Genomic DNA, 27,314 nt, shown 5'->3' on the forward strand with positions numbered 1-27,314 from the left:
CATGTACACCCAAACTTAAAATTCCAAAGTCTATCTGCATTTTCCTCAGTCTTCTATGAAGATCCCAGGCAAGGATTCAGTAGGGCAGGTGATGCTGTTCATTACACCTTTAAAATCCTGATGAATTACTTCTTCCTATCAGCTCACCCCTTGTGCAGATGTATTAACTCTGTGTGAAGTAGAATGATTCACCATGTGTTCAAAGAGAAGATGTTAACTGCACATCACCAGTAAGATGCAACTGAGCTGACAAAAAGGATGCTCTGGCCAGGAAAGTAGTCCCTGTGCAAAAGGGTAATAACTACTGTATTGTTCCACCTCCTACCTCTTCCATGTCCCCTCTCTCTGTTGAATGATCATTAACTTTTGCATTCTTTGGTAGGACTCACCTACCTACCAGCATGCTGTTCATTTAAGCATTAATTGCAGAATCATAGAATGGTTCAGGTTGGAAGAGACCCTTTAAAAAATGAAATTCCAAGTCCCCTGCCATGGGCAGGAACACCTCCCACTACACCAGGTTTCTCAGAGCCCCATCCAACCTGGCATGAACACTGCTGGGGTGGGGCAACCACAGCTCCTCTGGGCAACCTGTTCCAGTGTCTCACCACCCTGAGAGTAAATTCTTCCTAATATCTAATCTAAGCCTACTATCAATTTGAAGCCATTCCCACTAGTCCTGTCACTATATAATCTTGTAAAAAGTTTCCATCTTTCTTTCAGGCTCCCTTCAGGTACTGAAAAGTTGCAATTAAATCATTCCGAAACCTTCTATCTTCCAGGCTGAACCACCCCAATTCTCTCAGCCTTGACTCATCTTCTGATCCCTTCACCCCACTAATCATCTTGGAGTCCTTCTCTGGGCTCACTCCAGCAGGTCCATTTTGGGGACCCCAGAGCTGATGAAGGTGGGGTCTGAGCAGAGTAGAGGGGCAGAATCCCCTCCCTGGCCCTGCTGCCCACGCTGCTCTGGATGCAGCCCAGGACACGTTTGTCTCTCTGGGCTGTGAGTGCCCATGGCTGGGTCATGTCCAGCCTCCCAAACACCAGCACCCCAGGCCCTTCTCCCCAGGGCTGCTCTCCATCTGTTCACCCCTCACCCTGTGTTGGTACTGGGGGTTGCCCATGTCCATGTCAAACAGAGTAGTGCATTTTGCAGTTTCCCCTTTTACAGACTCACAGAATCACACAAGAAGCTGAGTCGGAAGGGAACTGCAAGGACCAGTAAGTCCAACTCCCAGCACAGCATCATCCCCAAGAGTCACACCAAGTACCCAAGACTGTTGCCCAAATACTTCTTGAATTAATTTATTCACAGATCATGAATTTTCAGTCTGTAGTGAGTAGTATTAATCTGAAATTTTTATTTTTATTTTATTTTCACTTCTCAAGCTTTAATTTAAAGATTCCTGAGATTTTTTTCTTGAGTGGTTCTCCTAGAGATGAACAACCATCACACATTTCTCCATTCTAAAAAATGAGGTAGAATATGGAAATAAAACCCCACAGTGCCCAGTGTGAGACTAAAATCCTGCTCTACACACTCATCCAGCCCTTCCCTCACAGTTTGAAACCTTTTGTTCTAACCATTTAATCCCAAGTCCAACAGGGAAGATTTTAAGCAAATTTTATTTTTATACATGAATTAGCAGCAGACTAAGTCAACTACCTCAGAAGGATTAAACAATTACTCCTCTTGCAAGAGCAGCCTGCTACAAAGATAAGCTGGTCTGTCAAGGCAAACTCTGAATTTGCCTGCTGTCCAAGATGCCAGGGTAAAGAACTGTGCTCGTCACAAAAGTCTAAACAAGTAGGCAGGTGAAGTGTTAAATACCAAAGAGTCAGGTAAAGGCAGAACTTTGAGCCCTAAGACCTGAGAAAAAGTGAGTTTACATTTATGCTGCTCACTGCCAATAAATTAACGCAGGCAGCAATTTATCCAATAACTCATTAAGGAGGGCACTCCACCAGTGTGGCAGAAGTTGTTGACTGTAATTCAGTGCTTCAGTGGGTGAGGAAAGAGACATTTCTCCATCTGCAGCTTTCCCCTAAAAAGGTAAAGTCCTATCTTACAAATAGCACACCGAGAAGCTATAGAAAGTATGTAGGTACCCACCAGGTGGGAATCATGGTAAGTTAATCTTTATTTCTCTATATCTCACCATGCAAAAGAAGATTTTTCAGATTCACAGGTTTTTCAGGAAGTTTTATCCTAGTTTCTAGGTGCTGTCATCTCTAGCAACATACGATCTATTTCATCACCTGATACTATGAAAACTCACCTTGTGCAGGATTCAGGCAGTACCACACCTCCTGTGTTTGCTTTAAGCATTAGTACAGTGCCACAAAGCACAACTTCTGAGCTTCTCAGGTGCTTACAACTGAAGCCTCAAAGGAAGCAATGGAACCAGAATCACTTTGTGACCTATGGCAGCACTAATGGCTTGGATCTTACAATGCTCTATCACACAAAAACTCAAAGGGATTTAATTTACCTTGGCCTTGTAGTACTCCTTGACTTCAGGCTGAATGGAATCAAAATCACCACTGATGTAATCAGGCAAGAAGCTGAAAGGAAAGCAGTAAGCAGTGAAATGAAAAATTAATCCATCTTGCTATATCTGATGGTTATTTTCTCAAGAATACTAAGGGGTACAAGCATTAATCTTCTAAAAGGAATATGAGTTCCTTAAAAGAATGTTAAAACAAGTTGATGTGAGGTGATATAAAATAAGGTAAGAAACAAAATGTAAAACTGGTAAATCTACTGTCCCTTTGCTGAGGGAGCTGCACATTTCTCAGATGCTTATATATTCTCTTCAGGTTGGAAAGACTTGCATTTGCCTGGCCCTAGAAAGACAACTTTCAAATATCTTTCAAATGTATCATTCAGTCAGCAAAGTGTTTGAAATAGCATATCTGAGTGCTGTACATCAAGCCTCAGAGGATATCATTTGTCAGAAGATGATGATGATGATGCTTCTTGGACAGCTGGTATGCCATAAATGTTTCAAGGATCTGTATTTTAGTTGTTAGTGATGTCATCTCGTTTATACTCTTCTTGATTATTAAAAATACTCCCAAAATACGGAAGCCAAATGCTCAGTGATTTTTAACTCACATGAACTTAATTTCAATTCCTAACCATCATTTGTACAGTAATATTACTGCACAGCACATGGAAATAATTTTTTGATATTTATCTCATCTTGCCACATGTCGCTTTTTATTTGCAGAATGCTTAAAAATATTTATTGTATAAATTTGTATCAAATTCATAATGAAACATCCACTGTGTTATAGCAAGTTTTTTTTTAAAAAAAAATCACAATGCCCCCCAAAACACTAAACACAGCTTTCCATCTTGAACAGTTTCTTGAGTTTTAAGAAGCAGCTGACAAGTGAGTGTTTCCACTGTTTCAACAGATTAGGCTGCACTGAGGTTTGAAAGTAAAGCTGTGATTTTAGTTTACTCCACAGCTACCATACTTTACAATGGGGATGAGAGTTCATCAGCAAATTAGTTTCCAGCTTAAACCGTGTTACAAGGAATTGAGCAGAGTATATTGGGACATATTTTCTCTGCCACATGATTTTTGAAGAATGCTGCAGGATCTAGAAACTCCTCACACCAGAAAAACTGAAAAAAATCTCATGCTCTGTGTCTGTGCAAAGATTTCAAAAGAAAATCCATCATAACTGGCCACCATTTTCTTTGAAAACTGAAAGCTGTTCCAGTAGAAGCTGGTAAGTACAATTTCTGCGAGTTAAGTCATGTGCAACTATGGCATTTCAAATTCCCTGCTCTCTAGTATTACTAAGGTTGTTATAAAAGGATATATTCTAAAAATAATCCCTCCAGAACTGATGGTCCCACATTCACTGCAGTGAGAAAGGCAGTCCCTGCTGCACTGGGTTTGACTGAGGACACAGGGATCAAGTAGGAGAAATGCAAATGCTTCAGTGCTCTGTCTCATATGTCTCCATCAGTACAGTTCAAAACTAAACAGAAAATGAGGTTTGCTCCTTCATTGTAAATACTGATATTTTCAATGTACAAAAAATACCACATTTTCAAAAGTTAAAATTTAAATAGCTGGTTTTTACCTTTCCATGAGTTTCCTAATGAAATATTTCCTGAATACAAGCCTAAAAACCTGCAGGTATTCTCTTTCAATTTGTTATTTTATAATTACTTTTAATGGCTCTGTTTCAATCAGGAAGAAATAAACTCACTCTAGGCATTTCAGTGGTGGCCCTGAATGCAAGCCCTGGAGGTGTTCCAGCAGTTTGGGCAGGAAGAACAGCAGCCCGTTGTCATGGAAAGCCAGCTTGGTATGACATAGATATCCACTGTGCTGAAAAAGTTGTTTATCTTACTGAAATGCCATACATAAATCCAAAAGTATCTTTTTTTTTTTTTTTCCCTCTACAGCAGCTACAAATTGCAGAGCTTTTAAATAATCAACTATTTCTCCTGAATGTTTCAAGAGCCATAAGTGGGAGAAGAATTAGACAAAAAACTGTGTCTTCTAAGAATCAAGTGCTGCTTCACAGCTTTTGTTCTCATCCAAAGTAAAACAATTTCCAATCAAAAAGCTATTTTGATTATGAATATTTCCAAGCAGAAGGAACAGGCATTTCAGTTGCACCACCCATGGGCTCTGCTGGGGCTCCTGGCTGTGCTTCCTGAACACATCTCTTCTGCCAGAAAGCTCTGTGTACATTTTCCACATACCCTCTCTAAATCATTCACTTGGAGCAACCACAAAACCAGAAGTCACTAAAGGGAATAAGGAATTGTGGCTGGGACTTCAATATTTTGAGATGTCTAGGCTTCCCATTAATGATGATGAAAAGAAGAATTCCTGATTCTTTTCACCTTCCCTTTTAGAAACACCAGAAACAGGGAAAGTTCAGAAAGTCATGCCTGATGAATTTAAAAAAATTACTAAATCTCAATTTCACTGTCTGCCTCACAGACATGAAATGTCTGCTTTCTCTTCAGAGCGAGGATGGCTGCTCTTTGTAGCTCATTGACTATGCAACCTACAATAGTGAGGCAACATTCAGTATTTGGCTGCATTTTTGAGTTATGTGGAACAAATTGCCTGATCAGTGTGAGCAGATCAGAGTCAAGGCTCTTTCCAATTAACACAAGTGAACAAAGTTCATTGTGTGAAGAACTCTCCTTGACTGACTGACCTCAGAGATAAGCACTGATATAGAAATAGGGGGAAAAATTGAGAGTTATATGGAAAAAAACCTTAATACTAAAGTAACTCAAGAATATTTTGTAATAATTGGGTTTGACTTGTCTGCCTTCATATAGTTCTGTGTATGTATATTCATATAGCTTTGTACAGTTTTGTATTTACTCCTGAGTACAGACTCTTGTGCAGCAGAACAGGCCCTGGAGAATAGCACATCCAGCTTATTTCTATTTGAGTGGAAGAAATTATGTCAGGAGAAAAGTAACAAGAAAGGCCTCTCCATAAAAGTTGAAACAGCTGCCCTTATTTAAGTACAGATTAAAACCAGGTATTATATTAGTCTAACCCATGTTTTCCTGCTTTTTGAACTCAAATTCATGAATAATTCTTATTCTGATGCATGACTGTATTGAAGATGACATATTTCAGTGACATATCTGACACACATCCTTTAGTGAAGGAGTTTAACTTTTTGCCCATGATGGCAAAATATGTCTTTAATTCCTAGTGCAATTTAAAATTTTAATTTCTAAACAGTCTACTGCTTTTCAGAACCATATTTTATCAGGCTCATTAGCTATTAATTATCACTATGCATATAAGGTCATGACCAGCTCAGCTGGCTTGATTCTTTGCTGCTTTATATTGACATTTATCAGGAGCAAGCCAAATCCTTAATCCTAATGGGACTGAAAGTATAAAATTCATGTGATACCAGTCTAGTCTACCAAGACTTTGGTAGAGCTGTCAAAAAGCATAACACCGGGCAACAAAAAAATCTTCAGAGGTTTGGGCCAACTGGAGTTTTTCTTACTCTTTTCAATCTCTTTTGGTTTTTGGGGTGTTGAGGGGTTTATTTGGTTTGGATTTGGGTGTGTATTTTTTGTTGTTGTCTGGACTTGCCTTTTTTTTCCTCATCAGGGTACTTTAGAATCATACTGCATCCATCTAAAATGAGTATGGAGCCAGGAGGACCATGATTACTTTCAGATAAGGACCCAAAGGCCCTTCAATACCAGACTACTTATGTTTTATTGAACTTTATATATATATATATGTATATATTTTTTACATAGAAAACTCATAGTTTCCTCATGAAACCTTTAAAGGTTTAGCTAGCTTAGGAAGGAAAAACAACACTATTTCTCAGCAGTTTGGAGATGGATATCAACTAGACGATTTACACAAATTGGATAAAAGCTGAATGTTCACTGAAGAGTTTTATGAACTCTCAGGTTGCTGGGCTGGAAAGCAGAGGGAAAAAAAGGAGAGATTCCAGCAAGTTGGACATAGTTTCCACTTACCCCAATAAATTTTCAGTCACCAGTACCATAAAGCAGCAATTGATTCTTATCATAAACAGATTACAAAATAAATAGAAGCTATTTAAACTCCGAGGTTCTAATGCTAAACAAGCACAACTGTGCCTTTTGCCTTCAAGTAATACATCTAATAGACAGAGCAATATTGTTTTTAAATATGCAACACTAATGAACAGTGTTTTAAATTTAAAACATCAGAATATTTGCTTCTTTATTCACTCACTTTAAGAATTCAGTGTGAAGTGTTAAATATGCATTTTCACACAGTTACGAAGAAGAAAAAAAAAAATCACAAAAACCCACACAAAACATCACACTGTAGCAGTTTATACTAAAAAAAAATACTCACCATGCTGCCTTCTTAAATAAAATGCTTGGGCATAACTGTTCAGCTCTATCATTAATTCAAAGTTACAGTTTCCTAGTACTATTGACTTTTCTTGTGATGCAGCTCCTTTAGCACATAATTGCATGCAATTAACCTTTTTTAAACAAATGTTAACATCAGAGACATGAGCATTAAAGGCAGTATCTGCATACCCTCTGATTCCTTCAGCTACAGCACAAAAGATAATCCCATGCAGACAAACCATGTGTCCCCCAGCTGTATCATCTGAGGGCACAGAGTGGGCTCCCTATGTTTTTTCTTCACTACTAAAAATAAATTCAAAAATGGGTGTCTTTTACCCTGGACTAATAGGAAAGCTATATCCCTGTGGAAAAAAAAATAAAAATAAAAAAATCAGTGATGATAAAATGCTACAGACTGAACATGAAGCAAAGTCAACTTTGACTTTTGTAAGCATCTAGTACTTGGGAATACAGAAGATAAAATTCTAGCACTACTTCAGGATAAGCATTAAAATCACAGTTTAACAAAAAAAACCCCAACAAACAAAAATTCATGTTCTAAACTCTATGTTTGCTAACTGTTAAGGTGCACTTTCAGCTTGCCCTCCTGACGTCTTGACAGGAAGAGTAAGTGAGGGCTGTTCTAATCAGAAAGGTGTTAAGTCTGTTTAAATCTCTCAAAAGTATCTGTTATCTGCTGTGAAGATCAAAGTGCTTTTTTAACTCTCAGAGACATGTACAGCACAAGCAGGTGCCTTTTATATATTGTCTCAGAGCAGCATATTCAGATGCTCCAAGTAGCTGCACAGAGGTGAGTTCCTGGGTAAAGGAGAAATGACAGATAGTTATAGAGATATATTCAGAGTTAATGTCTATTCAGTCTATAAATCCCTCCATGCATTACCTGCAAGGTTACCACAAGAAAGGGTCACACCTGCAGCTCAGAAGCCAAACACTAAAATACTAATACAATTAATGAATTCAAACTGACCATAGAAAAGAATTTTGGTTTGATTGATCTTGAACAGATGACACAAGTGATTCCATAAGTTATTATTATCATGAGGCTTTACTGAACAGCTAAACCCCCGTCTTTAGCTCTACTTCCCAATCAAGACTCTCTTGAAGACAGTAAGCTTACTTTTTCTGACTCCATGGCTCCCATCACTGCTGTTTCAATCCCCAAAGCCTCCCTTATCACTATACAGTGTAGTAGGGAGGCACTGACAATGATGTGCTAGTTCTGTATGAATTTGGAGAGAAAAAACATCAACAAAAAACCCCCAACTATTTCCCATGCCTTTTTCAAAGGCCTTAATAAGCCCTAATGTTCATTATGCAATAGCTTACATAAAACAATTCCCCAACAGCATTTTGCACACTACAATAAATCCAGATGTGATTTAGTAAGACTTAAGAAAAAAAACAAAAGAAAAAAAAGGGAGGTACAACACTGTGAACAGAAATTTAACAAAGAAAGCAAGTATATGCATACACCAAACATATACAGATAACCTAAATTCTTTGCACACTATTAGCATATCTGCATATTGCAGTCAGATAGTTATGTGGCTAAAAGTACTTGGAACATTAGGCAACCTTGAAAAACAGCCTCTTTTTTCCTTACTTTTTAAAGAGCTTAGAGTTAAAGAGAATATAAGAATTCTTCATTTGCAAACCCTACGATTTAAAGAAAAAGATAAAAGCGTGTGAAGATATGAAGGCAATAATGCATTCATTTATGCTTGTCTGGTATGCAGTGTCACCTTGCAAATAATAAAAAAGTATCTAAAATAAATTGAAGAACATATTACCTTCAGCTCAAAGTGCTATGCGAAGCACACATCAGTGGGACATCTTCCACAGGGGAGAGCCAACCTTCCCCCCTTATCATTAAAAAACTGAAGAAGCTTACACCCTGCCTCAAAACCTTGTCCCTCAGTGACAAAGATGAGTGTTAATGATAGCTACAACTGTTGCATTTTTCTTTTTAATAGTTCATATTTGAAACTTTTCTCCAGTTGCAATTGATACAGTATGAAATTTAGTCATGCTCTGAGATTTAAGAACTACTCACTTGTTTGCCATAGTGCTGAACATCCTCCTGTGTTCAAGTAAGTATAGGCACTTAATGAAAAACTCAGTATGCTCAGAAAAAGCAACTCCCAGGGACCGCTGCTAAGTACCTGTGGTTTTGTTTTTATTACTCATAGACTGAAGTATTTCTTAAAATAAAGGCTAGCTGATGACAATATATGATCTTAGAGAAAATTAAAGTGAAGCTATTCAGCACAACTCAGCATTGCACAGGCTCAAGCACCATGCCTTGCTGTTGGATTCTTGGTGAAAGGGATTTTAAAAAAGGGAGCTGAGCCGTGAGTTTTCATCCTTGCATAGGGCAGCACATCAACTCAGTGGCAGAAAATGCTCCAGTCCCTCAGCACGAGTCATCCACAAGCACATGATTTTGAATATTACCAAAGCATAAATACTTGTCTGGAAGTGCCAGACTCTAGTCTTCTAGGACTCAAGGCCACAGGAAAGGGGGGAGAAAAGCACTACAGCCTCTGACAGGTGAGGGTGTCTGACTCACTGAGAAGATAGAGGCTGACAAGACCCCCAAACCAGTTTTCCCTCTTCATGTCAAAGCAACAGATGACAGAATTTGCTCAAAAAGTTGAGAAAAATCAGCCATTATGTTAAAGAAATGTAAATTATTTATTAACATTTTATACTGCACATGAAGAATCAAAAGAATGTGATCTAAAATGTGGCAAACTTAGAGCAGACACAAACCACACAAACAGATTTAGAAACCAGTTTCAAATAGATGGCACTAAAAGCCACAGCAGGCTCAGGGCTCCATGGAGTGCCACCCAAGTTAGATGTTGCTGCTACAAGGCAACATGCTTTTCCAAGGCAAGATAAGAAATTCCTCCTCTTTCCCAGAAATTCTAGAAAAAGGCATATTATAATTTTCCACCTAATCAGACAGTCACTAACAATGTCAAGTGTGGCTTGAAAACTGAATGATACCATTTCAAAAGTCAGTTTGAATGACTAGTATTTAAACTCAAGGTGTCCTTTCTTTTCACACCATTAAGAACACTTAAAAGTCAAGCACAATCAAACAAGAAGTTTTGTGAAAGATGTTCACTGGGATTTCCTTGCTTCCATTATTTTACTTACTTTCACATAAGTACCTTAAATACCTGCCCTGAGTTCAGTGTCTGTTTACATACTTGTGAAACCAGGGAAGAACATCTTTGCAGAGAAGGTTGTGCTTGAAGAAGCCCTTTGGTTCTTCAGGCCTAGAAACTGAAGTAAGTAGCTTGCAGCAGAGCTCCTCTAGAGCCATTTCTATACAATGAGTCATGAGTGCAATGAGAAGAGATTTATCACCTGGGCAACTTGTTCCAAGCAGACAAGAGGAAATCTGCAGGCTTTCAAAAGACCACATTATGCTTCTCCTCTTTGGGTCTGCATTTTCTTTTCTGATTTTCCTGTACACATCATTTTATAGATGGATATTCTGTTTTGAGGCCACTGAAGAGACATCTCTACACTTAGCTGTAAGTAGGATGACCAGCCATTAAAAGTGAATTGTCATACAAAAATTTATTTAAGAAACACCTACACAGAAGAAAAGTCTTCGGGAGAAAACCAGAACATCTGATAACAACACAATTATTGAAAGGCAAAGTTGATTCTGTACAGTTATTGAACATGCTTCTTAGGCTCTAATTGCCTGTAGAGCAGACACTGAGCAAACCATTTTTAATTTTGGTGAAGGTGTGCTTGAGCACCTCTAACATATTAATATAATTCCTTCAAGTTTCAAGCCCTTAAACTGATAAGGCATATAATATTTTGCAGAGAAACAATGCATTCAGGGTCCTGAAAACACCTGGACTCCACAGTGGAACAAAACATATCACTTAATGTTTTTGGGGGGTGTGAGCCCACGTGGTGGGGAATGGAGAAAAGACACAGAGCAGCAGACAGCTGGTTGTAGTCTGTTGTCTCTGTATGGTTGAAACTGGGTAAGCCACTGGGAGGCAAAGTTTTATTAAACCTTTTGCTGCTGACCTCTGCTGCAGCCTCTTCAGAGCTGACAGAGAACCAGGATATTTCAGCAGATCATTAACATTTCAAAAGGTATCTGCACCTCTTGCCTAGCACAGCAGCATTAATTAGAGAGACAGCAGAAGATAAATGCGCATACAAAATGAGAGTTGGGGTCTATTTGATGCTGAGTAACCTCTACCAAAAAGCACCCTCCCTTTCATCAGATAAACTCAAGGGAGCATTCTCCCATTTCTACACAATTTAGGTGTACAATGGATGACTCTGTTTCATTTTCTGGAACATGTGATTTAGAAAACAACAATGTATTGCAAAGTTTAATAGAAATTCTTTTAAGGTTTGTAATTGAAAAGATGAAAGGTAGGCTTAGAGCTCTGAAGGAATTGGTGAAAGACTGTTTAGTATACCAGTTTTCCTGTCTTCAGTGTGCTGGAGCATCACAGCAGGGTAAAGCTCCTGCAGCTGGCAGAGATTCTACTCACTTTAATCCTTGTTTTGCTCTTCTGACTGTGTCACCACCTCTACAGAGTCAAGGTACCAGTGCCATATTTTAGTTAGCAGTCAGCAGGTTTACAGTTATGAATACACACAAGCAGTTCTCTCTTTCATTAGATTAAAAGTGTTTCAAACGACCGTTTTCATGAGCAGAGCTGCAATTAAAATGTCTCTGATGAAGCTCTAATTAAAGAATAAAACCACCTTTTATAGTTACTTGACATATGGATGAAATTAAGAAACAAAATAAAGCTGGTACTCTCATGTATCAATAAATCTGCCTTCTGATCACAGCCTGATGTACTCAATTGAAATAGTTTTTCTACCAGGGTTTTATTTGTTAAACTTTTTATAAAGGATAAAGAATGATGGACTGACAAAAATGTGTTCACCCAGGGTAAAATCAGCTCTCTTGACATTTCCTTCTGTAAAACATTTAAACTGCTATACCAAAGTTCATACCTATGCTCTGCACCTTAATAGATGCAAAAGGATGTCTGGCTGACAGTGACTCTCCAGACATAATTTTTTATTTCTTTTCACTGCTCATTAGTGAACTAACCTACCTGTAAGGAAATACAGCAATGTAAGGAAACCTGCTGCAGTGTCACCCTGGCCACTATACGGGCTGTCTGCTTTCCTAAAAACTCCCAAGTACAAGGAAATGCTATTCTAGCTGTTAGAATTCTGCTTTAGCTTAGCTGCAGTCAGGTTCTTCCTCCTGGCAGTCAGCACAACTTCCAATGCCTCCTGAAAAAAAAGCCTGTTTTAGAAGTTAGCCATTACCACCCCCATCACCACAGGGAAGCTCCTGGATGGCTAATCTGAAAAGAAGATAGTGTAATTACACAGCCATGCTATCCAGTGTAAGGGTGGGAAATACTCCTAAAGGGAAAAAAAACATAAATTTTGCACTGGCCAAAGTACCATGTCAAAACCTGTGATCATTCTTGCTTCTCAGAGCTTCCTTCACCACTTGAAAGCAACAACTGTCACGGAGATATTCAGATGACACCATCTTTTCCCATCTTCAGCTGGAATAACTAACTGGCAGCTAATCAAGCCAAGGTAACTTACAAAAGCCAAGGATCTGGCTTATATTAATTATTTCATAATTAACCCACAGGTGATAAATATCAAAAGGATGAAGCAAGCCATATCCTTTCAGACCTCTCATACCTGTGGGGTGGCTACTGTGGACACATGGTACTCATTTGACCTACCAAAACTTCACCTTCTGCTTGTTAGGCTAATTTTACCAAGGAAATATTGAACTTCAGCTCAGCATAAAATGGCTTTCATAATCACAGGAGTCTGTGCTGGTTTCTATGTGTCATACAGACTTGGCAGTCCTAACTCAGAAGAAGGAGTTAACATCAATTCACAGAATGACAGGCATTGGATTAATGCTCATCTAGTTCCAACCTCGCTTCCATGGGAAGGGACACCTTCCACTACATCAGGTTGCTCAAAGTCCCACTCAGACTGGTCTTGAACAATTCCAGGGATGATAAATACATCAAGGCAGGAAAATTTTGCAAGAGGTCAAGGTCTGCAAGTAATCCTTCCGTCAGATCACATTATATTTCTACCACTTTGAGGCCTTACAGCTATCACCAGAAATCTGCATGCATGTGCTAAAATCCTCACTAGGTCTCAGTCTTTCAAACCTGCAGACATACAGCCTTGCCTGGCACACATAGCCAGCATCTCTCCTCTCCAGGGAGGGGGAAGCTCTGTATCAGCTCCATATGAAACCAGCTACATTCAATGCAGCTGGCAATACAGTTGGTGAGTCAGAACACACAAGGAGTCCAATGCGAAACTCAAGCTCAGAAGCAAATTCATCATTACATTCAGAATTCATAGAGCATAAGAGGATGTAAATTTATTTTGTTATATTTTAGTACATTCAAAACAGAGCAATTTTCCACATAATCTTTGCTAGGAAAAAAATATCTAAAACCAACCACCACCAACCAAACATGAACCATACACAAAAAAAAGAAAAAAAAAAAGAATAAAGAAACCAGCCTGCAAGCATGACCAAGAGAGATCTAAAGGGCACTGTGAAGGGTCTCCAAGGCTACATTGAGAACTTGGTTGACTGAAGAGTATATAAATCTGAGCTAGCTTTAAAACAGCTCAGAGACTGATAGTGGTTATAATGGCAGTGCTTGCTGAGCTTGTTTCCAGAACATTGCCAGCTTCACATATGAGAGCCTTAACTGTGTTCAAGAAAGAAATGTGTGTGCTTGTCCATCTCCCCCCACTCATTAGTCAGACTAGGGTGCTACAATGAATTTTCAGCAGAGCAAGTAGGTTTGTGCTACTACTGATATTAAGCTTTTAATACCCAGGCTGGGATCTAACTACCAAGCTCCTATTGCCTGTTAGTTAAGCTGGCTGTCCTTATTAATGTTTCACCAAAGGCAAGGAAATCATATTGTGGAGGAAGGTTTGAAGAGAACCTGTGTCCCTCCTGTTTGTATCTGCAGCATTTGGTTTACTGCCATTTAAGAGCACAAATGAAAGCATTGAGATAACTAGCTACTTGACAGATATGAGATCTAGACAGGTCAACGCATAGATTTGTGCTTATCTGTAAGTGGAAATCACAGGAAAAAAAAACAACAAACCCCCGTGCACAGGATTGAGGCATTAGAAACATTACAAAAATACACGTGATATAGAATTCTCTGTTCTCAATCTCTCTCCTCCTCAATCCTCCTCCTTTTCCTCTTTTTGTCTATGTGGGCTAAAAGCACTCTCAGACAGAAAATACCTCATTCTTGATAAGTAAAACACATTCCAAAAAAGTCCCTGTCTTGGCCTCTGCACAAGTAATTTTTTATCAAGTAGAGTAGCTGTAAAAAAATTAATGTCAACTCTGATGCTGTTGGTGCCCTCCTTATTATAAAAAAATGTAATAATACCCCCATATGAACTTCACAATTTATTATGATTTAAAAATTATATAACCCTTAACTGCTATTCTACTAAGTTCTATTATTGTCATAAGCACTTTGACTTAATCTTTTATTAAATTTCAACACATTAATTAACTTTTCTTATAGGACGAGAACTAGATCTTAAGGACACAGATCTGCCTATAAATAATACAAGTGCCCTGATGAGCTCTTGTTAAAAGCTATTTCCTTTTTATACAGTAATAGTAGTTGTTCCTTAGGGAAGACATTCAGAGGTCTAATATCCCTGCTGCCTTCTGCACCATGTGCACTACAAGAAGGGAGAGAGGAAGCAGCATTGGCAATACTTTGGAAAAGACTGGACACAGATGAGCTGTGAATTGGACACTTTGAATTAGTGTATGTTGAGATGCTCTGGGAGCAGCCTGAAGACTACCACAGGTGACATGGAGTGTAACCATCATTAGAGATGTCATTCAACAGAAGATGTCATTCAACTGAATGAGTGGCCCATTCCATCAGTCTAAAATTCACTAGTAGATAATTCTTTCCACACATTTTAATACCAGCAGGGCATTAATTCTCAGGTTGCTAAGTTTTTGAAAAATGAGTAAAGTTAGGAGGATTAGACCTATCTGCCTGATAATGAGGTAAGAGATACATATTTTACTGGAATGGCAGAAAAACTCACTGAGGTTACTTTTGTAATTGTTCTTGGAGAAAAATGGAAAATCCTCCTGAAGATCAAGAGAGTTTACTTCATTGTAAGCAAAGCCATTGTCTAAATCCTGTTAAACACCTGTTAAGTTCCAATGCAAAATAAACCTGCACCAGCCAGCTACAGCCAGCCAGCTGGTAATAAATTGGAATTTGGACTTACATGCTGATAAAAAGACACCAAGATTTTGGACTGTTGCCACCTTCAAATTCAGCTCCATGTACCCTAGGAAGTGCAGCGCACCCGCTCTCTCTAGGCAGCAATGAAGCTCAGGTGCAGTTCACACAGCAGCAGTTTTTGGGGATCCTATCAGAAGAGTTTCAGGCTATGTGGCTCCCTAATTCTGAAAAACACTACCTCTCTTACTTAGATAGGTATGCTCATGATAGAGAGGGAGGTGGAGAGTATCTTTGTTCCAATCCATTGGGTCACAGCAAGGTCCAAGGCCCAAGAAGGGCAGGCTGCAGCATTCAAGATCCAATGCAGCTTTTCCAGAGACCAAGCTGTGGAATCAAAGGGCCATATCTTTTCAGTTGTGCTCCTGGCTGATGTTAGTGCATGGAAAAGATCCAAGGAGTCTGTAGGAGCAGTTTTCCCCATTTATTTCTTTTATTGTGGGAAAAGAACATTTATTCTTTTAATTCTATTCTTTACATTTATTTCTTTTAATGTGGGAAAGACAGTTTGCAAGTGCAGCTTTCAGATGAGAAAATAAAGTAATTAAAATTACTTTTTAAACACAGAAGTAAGGAATTAAAGCTACAAGCTACTGGTACTCATGATTTTGGTCTCTGGATTCCTATAATATGTTTAGAGATTAAAATAATTAACTCTTCAGAGATAACAGAGTGGAACAAGCCAGCGTGTGAATATCGGACTTGGCTAGTTTTCGAAGAAGGTTGGAGAAAACAATAAAGAGAAATCTACACTTGGATTGACAACTTGTGTATGGTCCTGTGCCATGATCTGGCCCAATGCACTTGAACAGGATGAAATATTAAATCCCAGAAGCACAAGAACTAAAAGGGAAATTTTGATGAGCTCTTAAACAGGGTCATGAACATGATTGTATTTCTGCTGGCACTACTAAAAGAAGTCAAAACTTGCCACAGCTTTTCCAGTGCTAACGTGGCAAAGGAAGCACTTCCCCCTCTGATTAAAAGTGTGATCCTACAGAATGGGGCAGGCATCACGCTCCTGATGAAAGCCCTCTTCAGCATACTGGGAATGCTATTAGAGTTCTTGAAACCCCTACTGAGGGGTATTACGATCACATATATGCATGACAGTGCTGACCACTTAATCCCCCTTCTGTCACAGGCAAGTTGGAGAATAAAAATTACACTGACACCCAAGGGTATTTTATAATAGAATACGAAATAAAACAATAAATTTGCAGATGATTTTGGCTTTGCCTCATGGTACTGCATTATGCACCAAATATTCCTGGCCTCTCATTCATTACTATTTAATTACAACAGAATATCTTTCTTTCAGACTTAATTAACCTCTGAAAGGAGTTTGTGACCTTGGGACCCTCCTGCACATTTGCAATGTGCTGTTGGAATACTGCTCTGCCTGGAAACACTTCCTTTAATGCTGAGATTTAATGAAGTGCACAGGTTTTTACAGGGAACACACAAAATACGAGAACCCTGCATGTGGTCACTTAATGAACAAGAGCTAGAGCATATCAATTAGAATCATAAATCAATACTAAATTAACATTAAAAGATGCCACAAGCGTATCCCCAGAGGAGAGGGTCATTACAGTAAACATGATCACGAATGCTCTTCCCGATTACTTTCACAGTGGGGCAGAGAAGAGGGAGAAATGAAATGCGGAGGGATTTGTCCAGTTAATTCCTATTTGTTTAAGCCAGCAGAAGCTCAAGTATCCCACTAAGCCCAATGACAGTGTAGTACAGTTCCAGCTCCTGTCTTTGTCAGAAAGTGCTGTTGAAGCTGAAACACTGTGACTCCGAATGGAAATCGGAGAGCAGGAACCTTTTCACAAGATGAGGGGCAGAACCACAGCTCATGCAATTGCTTTCATTGCTTTGCTGCAAAGCTTTGAACGATGGATTAATGTTGGCCCCTTGGTGCCAATCAGAGCAGCCTGGTGCTTGCAGAATAGGTGCTGGTCCAGTAACTCACTTGCTAGCAATGTTAACGCTCCAAAATGGATTCTTCACCATCCTGAGAATTCCTTCTGAGAGCTAAAAATCACATCAATCCATGCATGCTTCTCATACAATTCCCTCCTGTACAAAACCACCCCAAAATCACCTTATGCACAGTTTTCTTTTTTTTCCTACAACTGAATGCATCAGAAAGAAGAGATATTGACAACCACATCTGTCACTTCATTAATTACAACCATTTGTTGTCAAACCTCATGGATGATGTTGCAGCAAAAAAGAAAAAAAAAAAAAAAAGGCTCTGGATTATTTTCTGACTCTTTTCAGGTGTCTTTTCAGGGCAGCCTGTCTTTCTCTCACTACTCAAAATACCTTCATGTGCATGATTCCAATCTGATCTGTCACCAATATTTAACACCCCTGCTGCAGCTTATAAAATTAGAAAACATCAATCCTCCCACAGATACTGCTGGAACTTGCAGAGGAAAATAACAAAGCCTTCCTTCCTTTCTTCTTTCTTGTTACAGAATAAAAGTAGCTCCACTGGAGTTATTAGTTAGGTGTATTTTCTCTTTTTCAGCTTTAGTATCACAAACATTTTCACTCCCTTCCCATCTTTTTCCTTGTGCCCTGGTTTTCTCCCTCCCAATTTTTGCCTTTTTCAGATTATGTCTGTCCCTAACCTGTTTAGATCCTCCAAACACCAAGGCAAAAATCCTGCTGACAAAGAAACAGAGATATTCAGAGTTCTGTTGGTGCATAAAGGCTCTAAGATTCCAAGCCCTTGCAGAGTGGCTTCACTTCTGTGCAGAGGGAATGACAACCACAGGCACTGCTCTGACCCACAGCTGGATGCCCACCACTGAACAATGTCATTAGACTTGTAACACACACCAATTGCAGAAACAATCAATCAATCAATCAAGCAAGCAAGTAATCACTCTACTACCCACTCACAAGCTTAAAAAAAACGCCAAAAGAACAAAAGCTGACCTAAAAATCCTACTGGTCTCATACAAAATATTTTTGAGCTACATTCACATACTAGTCTCTTTTTTATGCTGAAGAAACAGGGGAAGTCCAAAGGCATAGTCATTTATCTGCTGCCATTGCTACTCCCTCTGTCATTGTTTCATACATCAAGCACTCTAAAAATATACCTTTTCTAACCTGCTGATCCTTATCAATCTTCTTCACTTGGCATCCTATTAGGTCTTTTCACACCAATGGGTTAATCCAGTCTCAAACTGCAAATCCATACCTTTTCTTTCACTTAGTCACTCTAATTTATGCAAAACATAATGAGTAAGTGAAGAGATTATATGGGGTTTTATTGCTTCTATTTGTTTTTTTTTTAAATTTATTTGCCATATACCTTTTACACAGAGATCAAAACACTGGAGAAAATTAAAACCAAACTGCATGCACATGTGTACTCTGTGGTACAAAACATCTCATCTACACATCCCCATTAGGCATGTGATGTGAGTACTTTCAACTCCCCACTCAGCTTAATTTCAAAAGAAAGAAACTTATTCCACCTGGAATATATTTCCACCAGGGAAAGCCAGACAGTTTAAGAGTTAAGCACTCTGTGTAGGTGGGATATCCCTCAAGAGTTAGATCAAGAATAGATCAAGAATTATTGTTAGACCAAGAATAATTTATTGCTACAGGATTAATTTCATTCCTGACGTTACTGCTACTATACTAAATAATCTAAATATTTTGATCACTGTGTGGGCACCTCAAAGTCGCTTCACATACAGTAAGCAGTAATAATTTGTGACTATTGCCAATGCTGGAATCAGAGTAATAGACACTCAAACTATATTTACAGAGTAAAAAGTTTGGGTTTTTTTTGTTTTATTTGGGATTTTTTTTTTTTTAAAGCATAAGGGATAAAAATGGATTCCCACGTCTGGAAGATTTGGTTACTGACAAAGTAACAGTAGGAGTCTTGCTCTTGTTCCATCCATTTCACAGGCTGTTGGAACAATACCAGGTTGCTGAAAACATTAGATCCAGCTGTGGTGATTATCCTGCTTGCAATCACCATGGAGAAGTGATACATCATGTAAAACATCAGTTATAATGCAAGAATTCAGAGCAATGCATGGAGAGGGTGTAATTGCTTCAGCATCTAGTGCTTAATATCTTAACAATTAAGTCAATAGAACATCCTGAATTTGTACAAAAGGAGATCCAGGTCCCTATTCAAAAGCACAAGCCCCATATATTTCTATGTTGTGACAATAAAGAAAAATACATAAGTAACACTAAAAAGAGAACAAAACTGACAAGCTTTCATGGAATTGCAGTTCCCCTCATTTACCAGGTTAGTTTCAAAATCCTGAAAAAAAGCCACAACATAATTTCTACAGGATCTTCATGCTGTGTGCCCACCGAGATAGTCACTGGTCAGTCTTGGTTTGTTTCTTCTCTCTCTAGAATGAAACATAATTTTTGATCATGTTTGGCTGTCTTCTTTCTTAAGTATTATTTGTCTGACCTTTTTTATTTCATAGTCAGTTTAATATTCCTTGGTACTCAGAGGAACAAACAAGGACATTGCACCAAAGCCAATTAAAGCTGAATGTGTCTCTTCCTTAGCCCACTTAATTCCTGCGTATGGTACATACGTATGCCCCTATTTGAGCCAAAAAGAATTAGTGCAGGACAGATGTATTTTTATTCTGAATGCTTCCATATTCAGACTGTCTGGCAACATACAGGATATTTTGGTAGTAGGCTAGAGTTGTTGTCCAGCCATTTATCTACTGCTGTCTTCTCTCATCTCTCTGAAGTTCACTCTTCTAGTCATATCCTCACAGTGCTAATCTGTTCCTGAGGTGCTGATATGTACACAAGTGCTTACAAAAAGATAAGAAAAATGGAAAATATTTGCAAGTAAAGGCATTGCCCACAGCACACAGAAGATGCTCATACTAGTATCAGAAACCATCTTAGTGCCTTAGTGCATATTTCAGTCCAAACACTCCCTATTTCACAGCTGAGTTAATGAGTCAGAGCCGAAGGATGTGCTGATACTCACCCAGGATTCTGTAGAGGCACCAAAACCAGTTTGCAAATAGCCTCTGGACTTGCTTGTGTGGAATGTCCCACACAGGTAGAAAAGCATCAAAACACAACCCCAGAGGACCTTGATGCATTTGCACTTATTTTAAGACACACTAACCTTGGATCTAATCTACCTGCTGTATGATCAGACATTATTCTGCTCATTTACTTGGGATCAGTAGGCAAGATATTTCTGTACACCTAATACTATTTCCAACAGCCTTTTGACTATCTTTTAACATTAATGCCTGATGTATTTTCATTTTATCTGTTATCAAAAACAGATCTTTCTTCCTCAAAAATCAGAATTCTCTACATTTCTCTATAATTGACATTCACTACATTTTCAGGTATACCGACTAAAACTTTTTTTTTTTTAAAGTCTGCATGCATGAGACAGCAATTAATCTCAATTTAATACAACTAACTCAAAGCATTACAAGATTTTTTCCTCCATCATTTTGCAAAGATGGAGCCCAGGCTGTTACCTAAATAAAGCCAGTAGTATGGTGGTTGGAGAGGAGTGTGCACATCCATGAGTGTGACTTTTGTATGAACTATGAGTTGAAGGAGATTTCAGTTTCTTTGAATATAACTGTATCCAAGAGCAGCTTTGAAGGTACCACTGTACACACTACCTACATACTTGACCTAGTTATTTCTGGTAGCAGAACAAAACTGATTCTGTGATGGCTCAGAGCTCCAATTTTTCAACAAGGATTAACCCTCTTGTCTTAAATGATGGAATTTGCTGGCAACCTTATCTAGTCCAGCTTTCAATCAACCAGCAATTAATTGATGCACAACCCTTCACGTGGATGGCTTTGCAACTGGTTCGGCAGTTTTTGATTTATAGTTTATCCTTGTCAGAAGAAGCACAGGGTATTCATCTCTTGGCCCTAAAAAGTAAATTTATTAAATATTCTCAGTTATCAACTGTAATAAGCAGCCTTGATCATAGCTCTAGAACACAGTTCCATGCTCTTGACCGCATTTTCTGTGAAAACAACTGTGGCACAAAACATTTTTAAATGAAAAGATGAAAAGAGTCCATTTGTAAAATGATACCACTCTTGGAATACAATCAGATTTAAAAACAAATCCTACCAGAATAACTAGGAAAAAATGTTTAAAGATTAATGGATTTATATTCTCAAGTTTTACTTATCATATTCTATGATACATTAAGTCCCCCTATTCGCAAGCTTCTGGCTTCACTATCACTAAATTTAAACAGATTTGAAGAATACAATCATCTGTTCTGAAAATGAAAGTGTCCATTTGAATGCAAATTGTTAAAAGTCAGAACTTCTGGCTTTCACATATTTATAAAAAGAGAGAAGAGTCTACTGAAGAAAGAGAATAGGAAAGAAAACCGAGCAATAAACACCCAGAATATGTTTATGCTCCAACAATCACTAATAACTTTACTGAAAGAACATTTTAGAAACAGCAAAAACTAATCTGAATAATTTATTTATGGGTATTTTTTGTGTTCAGTCCCATTAGGCAATATACTGTAATTTGAAGTCAGCTGCAAGGGACAATACCTGCTCTTCCCCAGAATTTTCAAGGCTATGAAAAAAAGAAAACCAAAAAAGAGAATGGGTGTTATAGCACTAGTAATTCCTCACTAAATGTCTGAAGTGCAACAGTGCAGATTAGTCAACTTTAAGTTCACTTATTAACATGCATTCATTTAAGGGCATTGATAGTACATGGATTTCTGTGCTCCCTAATTGAATACTGCTCTTGGCATTCTTCTCAAGTCTTAACAGAGCTTCTTTCAAAACTAAGATCATTCTTGCCATGTTCAGTATAAAATCTGTACTTTAAATGACAAGTAGTATTGCAGCAAAGACCCAGCTTGATTTGAGGCTTGTAAGAACTTTCTAGTTTTGCTTTGTGTCAAGAAAACTCCCAGTCCCCAGACTGCTCCAAACATCTGTAGAAAGCATTGCTCCATAAAAACAAGCATTGCTGGCTTAATCCTTAATTTCTATTGATAGCAAGAGAGGCAAAGGAAACAAAAGCATACATTTCACCCTAACACTACACACAAAGCCAGCTTCTCCTGGATCCTGAGAATTACTCCTTAGGCACAACAGACCAAACCACTATAAAGTGCTGAGTACTCTTTAGCCAGCTCAGAAGTATTTTCAAAGCTGCTCGTTCCAGATGTGACACAATGCATGGATATTTTATAACTGCAAAGTCCTAACCTCAAGCATTGGGGTGGCCATAAATGATTTTTACCATGTCATAAAGCCAGAAATCACCCAGATGGCAATGACATTCCTCTGCTTACAGTACACTTGGGGCAGAGATACAGCTATTTGAAGAATGAGATGAAGCACTACAAACCCTCTGATTGAAAGACCTGGGATTAATTGAAAGTGTCCCTTTATTCTCCTTTTCTTAGCCTCCCCCTTTTTTTTTTTTTTTTCTTCCCTGGAACTACTGTTCTGGACAAATCGTGACCCTTTGATTTCCTGGTTGGCAACTTAAACTTGGTTTATGGTGCTCTTACTGGGACAGAGCAAAGCACCTCACTTGTAGCCAGGAGACTTTGTTTCTAAAGTTGAACTGTTCACCTGTTTTGTATTTGCTTATCACTCCATCTCCCCAGACTTTTGTCTTGGTCCTTCTTATCTACTCCTAAGTAAGAATAGAATCATTCCAAAAAAGCAGAGATTCACACAATGTTTGTTGATGTGACTGAAATGTGACTGAAACAGTCCTAATTACATCTTTGAATATCTTGAGGTATGCAAAAAAATAAAGAAAATCAGTGGATTTATGCCAAAGCATGAAGATCCCTGGAGCACTCATGGAGATCAGGACTGCTTCCACCTAGGACCTACTATTCATTATTAAATACTGATCTCATGAGGAATGATACCTGGCCCTTTGATAGGCTCATCTTTTAACAAGGAAATATCAGAAACTCTGATGAGGTCACATTAATGAGGAGAACATTTTATTCTTAAGAACTATTTTCCTGCATTTTAAAGGTACCTAACTGAGAATATGAGATGATTTTGTAACTCGCTGCATTACTTTGAGCAAACTAATAAAGGAACAAAACAAAAGTCTTGGTTCCCAGTTCTCCATTTTAACCTGTAGACAATACTCTCACTCTTGCTCTACACAAAACCTGATACATCTACATCAGCCTCCTGTGAATCATACCCAGAGGGCTGCTTTTTCTCTACTCTTCTCCTGTAAAGAAAGCACGGTCCTGTAGTAAGGCAGTGACTTGCTTCCACTGTCTCCTGACATAAAAGAAACAAGGCATTCATGCATCCATGTACACACATGTACCTCAGGGATGAAAAGCCAGCCATTTCACTGCTTCTGTAAGGGCATGATGTAACCAAGCCTTCTTCCTATTAGAGATCTAAATTTCAGGGGTCACAACAACAGGCAGCACTGTCACCTCCCATCAGTTTTAGTTATAAGTATTACTATGATTCTACAATTACTATCTTGACTAGCAAAAGCAACAGAAATTCAGCATGAAGAGTAATTTAGTCTCACCTCAATACTGCTATTATTTATAATACCATATGTTTTATTATTATCTGCCATTTGATTTTCAGTTTGAGGGAATGATAAAAAAAATCAGTTTTCCCATTTTCTATTATGGTTTATGTAGTAAGTACACTTAGAAGCACCTCCAAGTAAACTCTGTTGCTGGTGTCTCTCTCAAAATAATATCCACTTCTTGTGGATATGCAAAAGAATACTTCTGCCCCTCCTAAAATTCTCAAGTGAATCTGAACTAATGGTTGTGTAACTCCCAGATTTTTCCTTTATAGCATATGATGACTAAGTGAATAGAAATAACTTCTTTACTCCAGAAGAATACATACTCCTTGGTCTGGCTTATAAAGCTGTTTAATATGAAGATGAACATAGCAGTTAAAAAATAGACCAATATTTCCAGCTCTCATAATTTCTGTAAGCATTTGATTTAAAGACCAAATGAATCTGATATGCCTAGTGATGTTACTGCCCTAACGCTTTCAGGAAATCCCTTCCAATACAGGAAGCTAATTTTGGTTTAAATTAGGGACTGAAACTATGCATATTTCATGATATTCATGTCTTGCTACCTCAACTCTTCACTGTTTCTGAAACAAATCTTGACTTAACAGTGCACAGCTACTGGAATATAAATGTATTTGGAAATGCAATTGAGTGAAAGTAATTAAATTGAACATATAAATGAAAAAAGAAAAAAATTACATGATCATGAGGAATCTTGAGAATTTCTCATCTGCACTACCTGAAGCAAACACATTATGTAATTTCAAATGGATTAATCTTTCCAAACACAGAGAGATAAATTTCTTTGGATTCTTTAAATTTGTTGGTGCCTGGCTGTTTTCTAAAAATTTGAAAATGTATCCCAGGTAAGGTATTTCCTAAAGGAGGAAACTGTAGTTAGGGAGGTTTTTTTCTGAACACTCCTGAAGAATTTATTAGGATAAACTCAAGATTCTAATTTTGATCTTTAAACACTGCTACAGTTTTTAGGTCAGGCAAAGATGTCTAATATAAAAGATCTCCTTTAAGCCATTTGACAAATAAAGCACTGCCTGAGCTTTCAACTTCCTTGGCTTTTGGACAGTAATCCCTTAAATCAAAGAACTCTTCACCACTACCAGCCAAGGTGCTGGCTTTGACCTCACAGTTTCAGAGGCTATATTTTTTTTTTAAACATTACTGAAGCATATTCTCATACCAACATGAATAAAGCAAAAACTTCATGAGTACGACTGTCTCACACCCTCCTCAAATCATACAATGAATAGATTTTAAAGACATGAAATGATCATTGTACTCTTCATGTGTAACTCTATACTCAGATAATTTCATTCAGTGTTTTCTGCATCAGAGCCCTAAATTTTGCATGAATATAAGATGTCTTAAATAAAACAATACTCAGTTTAATCTGAAGAGTTCAAGCAAAGAATTCCTCTCAACTGTACATTAAGTTATGTCAATGGATAATTACCTTCATAAGTACCCTATTTCTAATCCAATATGGAACACAGCAAAGTATGTATGAATTTCTCAGTCTAATAATCTTATTAGGGATCCACTTTTCCAAGAGTAGAAGGTTATTCAGGAAGAAAGACAGCACATCTCACTTTACAGATGGGTTTTGCAAGATGCTGTCCAGATGTTTCTTTTTTGATTGTCCTGACAATGGAGGCACTGGTTGTCAGATTAATTAAATTCAGTGTAAACTCTAAACAGCCAATTGAAGTAGTCAAGGCACTACTAACACACATTAATTGCTAAAACACACAGAGGAAACAATCAAAATACACAGACAGTATTATTCATCTTTCCACTTTTCATGCAGGCAAATATATCATGATGACTACCTTTCCTCATGGAAGTTACATTTGCTCAGTTTTCCCATTCAAAGAAACTTTTGTTTAGCTTTCAAACTTTGATACAAAATAAAACCCAGGAAAATGCATGCAGCTTGGGAAAAAAACAGAGATCTGTGTGCAGTTGCAGAACAACAGTCTTGTTGGGATGACAGAAACATCACTAAGTATTGCAATGAGGGGCTAAAGGATTTTTAGGAAGAACAGTATAGGAAGGCAGGGAAGAAGAGTTACCCTCTCTTTAAGAGAGAAGCTGGAGCGAACAGAGCTCTGCCTGGGGATTGATGAAGCTAGGCAAGCTAAAGCTGAGGTGGAATTGCATCTTGAAAGGGATTTCAAAGAGTTAATAGAGTTAAAAGTTGATTGTAAAAAGATATTTTTGACATCTGTGTTTGAAACTTAGCATCTGCATCAACTGCAAATGTCTACAAAATTTGTTCTAACTTTTAAAAACTCCCATAGAGCTTCTTGAAACTGCCTGCATTTATGGCCAGTTCAGAGAAGAGTTGTATAATAGCAGCTGCATTTTCATGCATTACGTGAGTTCTCCTCATTTATGTCTAATATGTAGAAAATGTTATAATTTTCCAGTTTTACTGATACTCTTATGTTTCATAGAGTTCACAGAGAGAAACTGAAAGGGTCATGAAAGTGATGTTCTCTGTGACTGCAGGCAAGTCAACTAGTGTCACACAGTAAGTCTGAAATACTAACCAGAACTCCAAAACACAGTATTTTGTTTTGCTATATATTCTTCCTCTTGTACAGATCACCGTTCACCTCGTTAACCCGATGCTCTTAACACTGCAAAACCTGAGTACCCAATGGATTTGACACCTCTCTGGAAAACAGCATTCAAGACACAAGTACTAATGATTGGTTTTAAAGGTTCCAATGTGATGAGAGTTTTCAATGCATTTTCACCTTTGTACACCCCAAAGCCAGTGACACCCAGGTTAATCAATGTCTTGAGATTAAATCAGAAAGTGTTGAGAAACAAGTTCTGCAGTGTGATACAGATAAACAACAGCCTAATGTTGAAGTGGAAAGCAGTGCTTCACAAAGATTCAAGAAAATTCAAAACTGGATAGGCAAGGCAGACAGAATAAGGCAGACCAAAAAGCCTATAAAGATCAGTGACTCACCTTTAATTATCAGCAAATGTTTAGCAATCAAGAATGGTTCAGCAGTAATCTTTATTTCTAAGTGGGAACCGGTGATAACAGTCTAAGGAAAATAACCTTTCTGGACTGTAGAGTCAGAGTGAGAAAAGCACCAGCATACAGTCCTTTTTCACTCCTGCCTTTCCTATGTCCCCAGCACTGGCAACTCCCAAGGTCCAGCCTCTTTAAGGGAAACTTATCCTACCCTTTTGGTTACTCATCTTAGCCCTCATGGTCTAGAAGGCAATTCCAAGCTTCCAGCTGCTTTCTTTTTTCTCTGTTTCTTCAAGGAAGTCCCGACCCTTGGGTCCTCACATGGGGCACCACTGTGTAAAATGTCTAGTGGCTTATCCGGTTCTTCTCCTTGGGGTTGGGATTAACGAACGAGAGATGGTATTCTTGTTCG

At 38.2% G+C, this 27,314-nt stretch overlaps 1 protein-coding gene across 8 annotated transcripts in view; it reads right to left on the reverse strand.

Moving 5' to 3' along the window:
• Positions 1-27,314, reverse strand: part of TPK1 (thiamin pyrophosphokinase 1) — a 303,147-nt gene that overhangs the window by 153,576 nt on the left and 122,257 nt on the right. For 7 of the 8 annotated variants that reach the window (XM_086845520.1, XM_086845498.1, XM_086845538.1 and 4 more), the window contains one exon: positions 2,496-2,568. In XM_086845520.1, coding sequence (XP_086701646.1) covers positions 2,496-2,568 — 73 coding nt within the window. Of the gene's footprint in view, positions 1-1,346; positions 2,049-2,495; positions 2,569-27,314 lie in introns of those variants that run through there. The other variant, XM_086845545.1, reaches the window with a different exon arrangement.

The sequence above is a fragment of the Cyanistes caeruleus genome, chromosome 1, assembly GCF_971803275.1.
Source record: "Cyanistes caeruleus chromosome 1, bCyaCae1.hap1.1, whole genome shotgun sequence".
Classification (NCBI taxonomy): Eukaryota; Metazoa; Chordata; class Aves; order Passeriformes; family Paridae; genus Cyanistes; species Cyanistes caeruleus.